This window comes from Abrus precatorius, unplaced genomic scaffold, assembly GCF_003935025.1.
Source record: "Abrus precatorius isolate BTA unplaced genomic scaffold, Abrus_2018 Scaffold5, whole genome shotgun sequence".
Classification (NCBI taxonomy): Eukaryota; Viridiplantae; Streptophyta; class Magnoliopsida; order Fabales; family Fabaceae; genus Abrus; species Abrus precatorius.
In genome coordinates, this window is record NW_020874395.1 from 11,584,782 (window position 1) to 11,594,602 (window position 9,821).

At 28.2% G+C, this 9,821-nt stretch overlaps 1 protein-coding gene across 1 annotated transcript; it reads right to left on the minus strand.

Moving 5' to 3' along the window:
- Positions 1-420: 420 nt before the first annotated feature.
- On the minus strand, positions 421-7,504 carry LOC113866671 (probable methyltransferase PMT16; the record flags this gene model as incomplete). Its single annotated transcript, XM_027501480.1, has 7 exons — positions 6,833-7,504; positions 4,167-4,377; positions 3,120-3,420; positions 2,035-2,427; positions 1,673-1,750; positions 1,242-1,465; positions 421-443 (listed from the first exon to the last, which is right to left on the minus strand). Coding segments are annotated over exons 1-7 (1,902 nt in total), but the record flags the coding sequence as incomplete, so codon positions are not given.
- Between the last annotated feature and the right edge of the window lie 2,317 nt (positions 7,505-9,821).

Below are 9,821 nucleotides of genomic sequence, written 5' to 3' on the forward strand. Positions count from 1 at the left end.
AAAAGTTAATTTTATATTTAAATATAATTTATATCTTGTTATTTTTTGTTTATCTCCAACATTAAAGAGAATCATATAATATAATCTATTTTACTAAATTCTATCATTATTCAATTTTAAATTTTATTAATTTTTATCCTATAATATTCATCAAGGTTGTATAAGTTTATGCGAATAATATAATACACTCTATTAACAAATAATTTTATTAGTATAAAAATATCATATATTATTAGTCATTATTACTAAAATTGGATCGGTTGGTTCGATTTGAACAGATTAGATAACTAATTTAGTCAACTAAAAAGATGGATATACCAAAAAATTGGTCTAAATAGGTCAATAATTAAGTTAACTTTTTACAATCTTAAATTAGTATGTATTATTTAATATACTACATAATATTAACTATATATTATTATTATTATTATTATTATTATTATCGGTTCATTCAATCACCGGTGAAATTATTATTTGTAAATCAATATGATTTAAAAATATTTCTATTAATACATAAATTTTTATTATATTATATTATATTATTAATATAAACTCATTATGATTATATAAATAGTTTAATTTTATTAAAATATAAGTTATACTAACGAAGACAATTTTTATGTTTTATATTTTTGTCCATTAATAACATATTTAGTTTTTAGAATTATTGGGCACTTTTCAACAAATCTTAAAACATACTAATATATATGCATGAATGTAAGAGAGAGCGCCCGTTATTGACAAGTACTTAAATACTCATACCTAACCTAATTACTTGCATTTTAATTGATAAAAATAATATTTCATATCGAAATTATAAAAATAAAAGCTATTATTACATGTGTGATGAGACGAATTTGAAGAATGGCCTTACATGCTGCACAATCACAAAGATAAATATATTAAATGCTAATATGGATGATCCAATTTTCATCTCTATGTTCAAAGAAAGACAGAAGTATCAATTAAAAGCATTTGGGTTACTTAACCCATAATTTGTAGAGCAAAACAAGAGTAAGCACTGGAATTCGGTGTTCTGCACAGTTAAACTGAATTTGCATTGAACAAAACTTGCTTGCACAAGGCCCAAAAGAAGAAAGAAAAGTTAAAATACAAAGAATAACAATTAACAACTTGCCAAATACAGAAAAGAAAGAAGAAAAAAGGAAAGTTAAAGTAGGAAAAGAGAAAAACTAAAAAACAAAGGGGCCTCTTTACTATAAGAAAGTGTATTTAACTACTCTTGTCGGATGCTGTGGGAGAAGTCCAATAATTTTTCACAGCAAATAAAAGCTTCCCCCTTTCAAGAGGGCCATCTTCATGGTCCACAATTTGACTCTCCCAATCCATGCCATCCACAATACTCTTTACCTTTACCAATATATCAACATCATCTCTTATGATCACACTTCCTTCTGGTCTAAGAATCCTATCCATCTCTAACAAAATGTCTTCCAATTCACATCTACAACACACAAGCAATTATTCAGATTTTAAAACTTCATACGTTTAGATTCAGATTAAACATTAAATTGGGTATATATATCTATATGAAATTTTTGGGTTTGATTTACTGTCTAAAACGGAATCTAAAAGTTTTAAGTTTTGGTAGAAATTTTCAGTTAAACGTCATCTTGGAAACTAAAACATGCACCTCAAAATAATTGTATACCTGTCATTGTAAAGGCTGAACACTGAATCAGCATGAATTAAGTCATAAGTTCTAGGATAAGTAGACATTGCTTCACACCTGCAACAAAGTTAATGACCACAAGCATTTTAGAGGATACAAACGGAGAAAAATTCATGAAAAATAAAACTTTAAGTACAGTTCTTCAAGTATTTTTGGTGCTGTTTTCTAAATAAAATTAAAAGTTTTACCAAGATGACCTGCAACAACATTAAACTCAAATCTTTTATCAAAGTGAAATTTTAATTTTGAGTAAAAACCAACACCAAAAACACCAAAAAAATTATTACACATAAATTTTATCCTTTCATCAAACAAAGACTACGAGAGAAAAATGAGCTAACCAATTTTGGTATGTTCCAATCAAACCCCTTTCATATATTGCACCAAGTGTATCAACCTTAGCCTGAACAGGAACCACATTCATGACCCAAACAGGAGATTTAATTAGTGCAGCAGCAAAACCACCTAAGTAAGCATTCATGTCTAAAAGGTTGCGGTATCTCCCAGCTTTTCCTAGTAGATTGTTAACCTTCTTATAATATGATACCCTTTTCTTCCACAGATTATTATCTTTTGAGAAAGTTTCAGGAGTAACACCCTTTATGGTCCCCTTGAAAATCCTTGGTGGGGTGGCTTTTAGTCTATCAGGCCAATTTTCCAATGCCCCACCTGCAGTTTCTTCTTTGTTGGACACTTCAGGTAGAGGATTCAAACATGTCTTCATATCTGTGTACCTGAAAAATGACCCAAAAACTACGCATTAAAATCACACCGGGTCATTGGGTTTTTAAATAGTTTTAAAAAAGTCCATGCATTTTTAAAAAATTGAATCTTTAGTTATACTTTGAGAATGTTTAGTAAGGATTATGGAGGACTTACGAAAATTAATTTATAATTTTCTATAACCTTTTCTTAACTTATTTTAATCAGGTTGTGAATGTTTGGATAACCTTATTTCATGAAAACTACCACCTATTTTTTACACCTTAGTAAGAGAGCTTTTAAAAAATAAGCGATTGTTTTATTAAAAATTTATTTCAACATGCATTAGTACATCTTATTAACTTCTTGAATTAAAAGTTTTATCATCAAATTCATATCATTAGCTCTCATGTGATAAGAACTTATTAAACAAATGCTTATTAAGTTATTTACCCCAAACATACCCTTTATCTCCATTTTAAAATAATTCTTAATAATTTAACAGTTAATGATATTTTGCAAGCACAGACCTCATTAAAATGATTTTAAGACTATAAAGATTTCTCCTAAAAGCTTTTAGATTATGAAAACGTATTTTAAAAATAAATGAAATTACAAGTATCTAAATATTAATTGAAGAGAATTGCAAAACATTTACTTTAAATATTATAAAAAATTACTTGAAAGAAAGCAACACAAGGAAAATGAGAAAAGAAGCACATACCAAGCTTTGTCAGAATTATGCTGTGACTGGCAAAAAGGGCGATTTTGAGTGACTTTACGGTTAGCTTTGCATTCCAAATGATTTTTGGCTTTCTGCCAAATAGCAATATCACCCTTCTCCACTAGCTTTTTCCAGCACAGGCTTTTAGCTACCTCCTCAATTTTAGTTTGCTCTGCATTCAAATCCTCCTTTGTTCTTTCCCATCCTTTCCAATATTTCTTCCACCGTATTGGAGGCCCAGATAGAATCCAATACCCACCAGGGCGTAGAATTCGATCAATTTCATTTAGATAAAGCCCATCTAATTCAACAAGTATTAAAAAAACATAATAAACACACGTTCAATCATGAAGCTATAGGCAGGAGCTGAACTACATTATTGCTACTCATGACCATCCAAAACTTTTTCAAACTTTTGGAAGTAATTAAGATAAATATGATTGGCTACTCTCAATAAATATTTATCGGCTACCCCAAAACCATGGTAAATGTGAAATGTTGGAAAATTAAGTAACTGTTGATTTCAAAAATTAGTTTTCATTTTCACCTTTAATTCCAAAACTATCAGTTTAATTTATTTTTTCAAAGATTTGTACAGAAAATAATAAAAATAAAATAAAGTTGTTTCCATGATTTTCTATACAAATCTTAAAAAATAAGAAAAAAAAAGTTTTGTAACTAAGAGTGAAAATAAAAAACACTTTCTAAAATCAAACAACCTCTAATATTTTTTTTAGTATTGTTAGTAACTTTCCTTGATACTATAATAGGTTTTGGATACTTCAGTTGAGTTAAAGCATCCAAAAATAATAATTTTTTATTGAAAAAAAAAACCATTACATTAAAATTATAAAAAAATAATAAATATTCTATTTTAAATAAAATTTTATTATTATTAGTTGTTTTAATTTAGTCCTAAAGACTTTAGTTAATAATTTCCTTGCTATTATAAATTAGCTACCGCAATAAATGTTTTCTGGCTTCACTACTCAAGGAACTTCATTTATGTTATTTAACTTTTCTTTAAATTGGGAGAATAGTAATTACCATATTCAGCCCATGGAATGAGGCAGCGAGAACAGTGTGCCATGTCAAAAGCTCTAGAAGGGAAAGGCAACCTCTTTGAAGCTAGAACTCCAATTAATGCAGGAACTCCTCTTTCAAGTGCAAACTGAACTTGTGCTTCGTGTGTGTCTCTTGGTGCAATCGACACTGTTAAGATGTCACGGGATAGAAGATACGCTCCCCAACTAGCAACCTGCGAACTCAAGTTTAAGGAAATATTCAATGTTGGCCCTATTACACAGTTCAACAATTAGATGCAGTTTCCTAGATTTGTTCTTGCCATTTCAATCAATCAGTATTTCAAAATTTGACAAATAATGACAAAAATAGATTAAAATTTGTCCTTTTAATAAAAAATAGTATTTAGCAAGATTTAAATAGAGGATATTAAGCAGGATGAATCTTATTCTCACGATGTGATCGGGACATTACATTGAGATGGAATCTGCTAACAATGACATAAAAGAATAGTATAATGTAGCATCATAATGATTAAACTTTAATTTGACAGAATTTATTTCAAAAGATACTTTTTGTATATACTGTCTGTAAAATACAATGAATCCAAAAGCTAAATTAAGAAAATAACATATGGTTAGTGACTAACCAGACAAATGCCTCGTTAGGGAAGAAACCAAAAATAGAAGCTAGTATTATAATAATCAACCATGTTGGATTAGGCCGTTCCTTATATGTTATTAATTAATTTACTCCAAAGTACAGTTGTATTTTGTTTTCTCGATGGCACACTCCAACATACAGTTTCAACTTTATCAAAGATCATAAATCACAATATATTATAATAGTTTGGAATCTCAGTTATAGCTATAAAGCAACAAAGCTGTATATGCCGTCTTACCCCGGGAAACACAGCTGGCCCGGTTCATTTCACTTCTGAATTTTCGGTCTTTTTATTAGAAATTAAGGAACAAGGAAAAGGACAATTTTTTAGATGGAATTTTGATTACCCTTTCTATGAGTAATCCATTATTCATAGTATGGATCGCGCATTTCTAGGCGTCGCTCAATAGAAAACAAATACAGTAATACATTATCAGAAGCCTTCCAAGTTTTTGTCCTTTTTCACATCCCTTGTTCATGAATGGCTGAAATTAAGCAAAAGAAACAAATACAACGAATATCTACATCTGAATGCAACCATTCATAAAAAGAATACAGAGAATGTATTGACTTAATTTTGTCATATGTCAAAATTTAATTTTTACAACTAATAGTAATAATAATATTATTAATAACTCTACTTTAATCACCTAATGAATTAAATATTCTAAAATTTAAACTAATAAATGAACGCGTATAAATCAATTTATTACATTTGGATCAAAAGTATCACATTTATGTGCTCAGCTTCGATATCACATCCAAGTTTAATTTCCTCTGATATGGGTTCTGAGGGTAACATCTACCCCGGAAATTTCCCAGAGAAAATATTTATTGCATAAAATCCATGTGAGAATCATTATTCATTTATGTAAAGGGCAGACAGCAAGTAACCCTTTGTTTTGGATCCATTCATTTGAAAACACAACCAACCAAAAACTGGTACGAGACAATCGAACAAATCACACCCTCCTTTACAAGAAAATACCCCAAAAGCCTTCCCCACATGAAGACAAACCCTCTCCTTAATTTCAATTTTGCAATCTAAACCGTTTCTTAGAAGACCCCATCCTCAATTAAACACAGTAAAACTACTTGCGCATTTTCTGAAGTTACAACTCCTCCCAAGACATTTTGATCTAAAACTCAAAAATCATCTATAGTTAACCCTCACGTGAATAAAGACACAATCCAACAAGTTGTTGTAAAGAGCAGAGACCCTTTTCTTTTTATGGTACAATGTAGTAAAGACTCGACCCTTTAATCTGAACTAATTCCCTACCCAACTTAATTTTTTGTTTTCCTATAAAATATTATAATAATCAAGATAAAGTTCAGCCAATTAACAAAAAAAAAATGAACTTTTTTTTACAATAGCATTAAAAATTACATGCAATTAAGAAATTAATCATAAAATTACTAACAGTGATGAATTCAATTACTGAAATTATAAAATATCATTTTATCTTATTAAAAATTTAATGTTAGTCTTTTTATTTTTAATTTAAGATTGAGTAAAATTAATTTTAATAGTAATTTATCATTTGAATGATTAAAAATTAACATCTTACTTGATATTTTATTTATCATTATATATATATATATATATATATATATATAAAGAAATACCGATAATGGATTTCAATAAACGTCTATGAATTCGTTTTTTCTAACTTGAGAACAATGGGATCTGAATTTGACCAGTAATCACAATTTTATGGATTAAACTGGCGTATCATTAGAAAAAACAAGTTGAAAATTGTGGACCGAAACGGTGGAAACGGCATTATTTCTCATCCTAAAAGTAAAAGACAAGGACAAAGACGTTCCAAAGAAACTCTTTGTCTATTCATTTTCGAGAAGTGCTCTACGTACTCTCTCAATATAACTTTTTAAATATTTATTAAAATCTATCAAAATAATTTATAATTTCAACTATTTCCCCTTTTCCTTCTCTGAAAAAGGATACTTTAATGCTTAAAAGGTGGCAAGAAAGGAAAAATAAAGAGAGAGAAAAAAACGCGTACCCCACAGCCAGTATCGACAGCGGTTCGAACTGAACCGTCTCGGAGATTAATCAACGTTCCAATATCGTCGATGTACTTATCAGCACCAAGTGGGAACATGGTTCCGCCGCCGGGGAAGCGGAACTTGTCGCCGTCGTAACGGATCCAGTTCTGCACGGCCTTTTCCACCGTGAGTTCACGGTGAGGCACGTTTGCATACCACGCGACATCCCTGCTCGTGGGCCACGGAAACGGGTTCTTGTAACCGTGTGGAGCGGGCACGCGGCACTTGAGAAGCTCATTCTTCTGGGGACAGTGCCTCTCGCGGTACACCATTTTGTCGCGTGAGTAGCGGAGCGAGCGCGCGTGGTCTTCGCAGGGGGTATACTCGCCGAGTGACGCATGGCAGGGAGGATAGTGGAGTTTAGAGGCGGAGGGAGTGAGGGAGGTGGCGTTGTGGTGGGAGAAGAAGTCTAGGCGCGTGGTTATTGGGGTGAGAGTGGGGTTTTGGGGGCATGGGGTTTTTGTGGGGATTTTGGTAGTGGTGGTTTGTTGGTACGCGCCGAAGATGTAAGAGAGTATGCAGAGGAAAGCGATGAAAGAGTAGAGGTTGGTTTTTTTGCAGTTGAAGAGGGTGGTGGTGGTGGGTTTGGCCGTGGGGTGGTAGGGTGACGTGGAGTCACCGCTGGCCATGGTGGTCAAGTTTTGGAGTTTGTGAGTGTCTGTTGATTGGTGGAAGTGGGGGTTTAAATATTGGAAATAGGAAGTGTTGGACAAAGAGAAATGTTAATAATAATTTTTTAATATATATATATATATATATATATATATATATATATATATTATCAATTTTATTAGCGCGTGTTTCACTAAAAAAAATCTATAATAAAAAATTATTAAAACTTATGCCATATTTTGCTTTACTTGCAATAATATTATTCAAATTTACTAAATTTATTGTAGATGATAATTTTTTTATTAAAAAAATATTAATAATACAATTATGATTATTAGATAAAATTTATAAAAAATATTAAAAATAATTTTTTTTATATTTTTAATATTTAATAAAATTTAAATTTTATTATTTTTGGCCCTCTATTCAAATATTTAAAAGTAAAAAATTATTAAAAATAATTTATTTATTATGTTAAAGTTATAGAAAAATAATAAATAAAAATTTATTATTGTTAATTGTTTAAACTCAACTCTAAAAATTAAGACTAACACTTTTTATAAATTTTAATAAAAAATGTTAGTAACATATTTATTTTTATATATTTTTAATTTAATATTTTATCTCATTTTTTGTAATTTTAAATAAATTTTAGTTTATAATTAAAATATATTAAAAAATTAGTAAAAAATATATTTCTAATAATTTTTAGGTATTAATTAAAATATATTTTAAAGAGTGTTAATCTATATGAGATTATAAAAAACTAAATAAATTTATGACATCATTTTTTATTAATTTGATGAATTAAGTATCTGTGTTTATAAATATGAATTAAAATAATAATGTTTAATATTAATAATGTAGTGTATATTTTGATATTTTATTAATTTTAATAAAAATAAATTTATGTAAATTCTTAAAAAATATGTAAATTTAATTTTGATGTAGTATATTAATAGAAAGGTGTTAACAAGGGTGGAAGGGAGCTTTTACGAAAAAGAAAAGAAATGAGATTTAGATTTAATGCAGTACCGTGAAGTTACATTATTTTATATTTTCGCTTAAATTAACACATTTTTATTTAAATAAAAATATAAAATTTTATCTAAATGCACGGTAAAATTTTCACATGGATTGCACTGAATTCGGGTCTAATGTTTAGCCGATGAGTGTGCTGCTGCAAGTTGATAATGTTGATAATAATAACTGTAGTATTTGAATAACTACTTATTCGTCTAAGAATTAATAATTATGATAATGTATTTTAACAAAAATTCTGATAAAACATTATTTTATTTTTAAGGGTTGGATAATGCAAAGGAACATGTACCGAGTAGTACGATAATTGAGACCTTGATATACGGCGACTTTGTCCATTCTACGTGAACGTTGGGAAAAAGAAAATGAGAGAAAATCTAACATTGAGAAATTTTTAAATGAAATTTTAATTGAATTATACTAGTGATGTATAAAAAAAACTATACTGTTATAATTAAATGATTAAAAATTATCATATCTTATAATAATTACTTTAAATATTGCATATTCAGCACATAAAAATAAATCACATATTCAATGTTTTTATTTATATAATAGTATAAAAAAATTGTATAAAAATATGTTAAAATTAAACCCCTTCAAATAAAACATCTAAATTGCATAATACAAAACCAATCCCTGCAATGAAAAGAAAACATTTTAGTTCTCTCTTGTTACGGAGTCTAAATGCAAATGCAAATATGATGCTATCCTCTTTTTTCAGAGGACAAAATTAAAATTTACACTACTTTGCCTTCATTTTTAGTAAAACTTTAATATCGATGAACTTAAATTAAAATTTTAAGCAATTTTATTTTAATATATTTTACAATTAACATCTCTCTTATTTTTATCATACACTTAACATTGTAAACATTTGTCGTAATTATTTTAATCATTATATGCAGAATGGTTTTTTAATTTTTATTAAAAATTTACACTGTATTAAAATAAAAATTTTAATTTTTATATAAAAATTAAAAATTTATTGATGGACACATTATCTTGTTAATATTAAGGAAAAGAATGTAGACATTTTTTTTTTTTTGCAAAGAAAATATAGTACTTTAGAAAAATCAATAGAGTAGGAATTATGGTTTTATTTTTTAATCATAATTTTAACCCTTCTAATTTAAATTGTATATAATTTTTATTTTTAAATTTTCATTCAATTAAGTTACTCTATTTTTAAAATTATATAAACTTATTTGTTTTTGTTATTTGTTCACTTTAAATTCTCACTTTTATATTATTTGTTTAAATTTGTAGGAATTTTTATAATGAAGTTGTAAT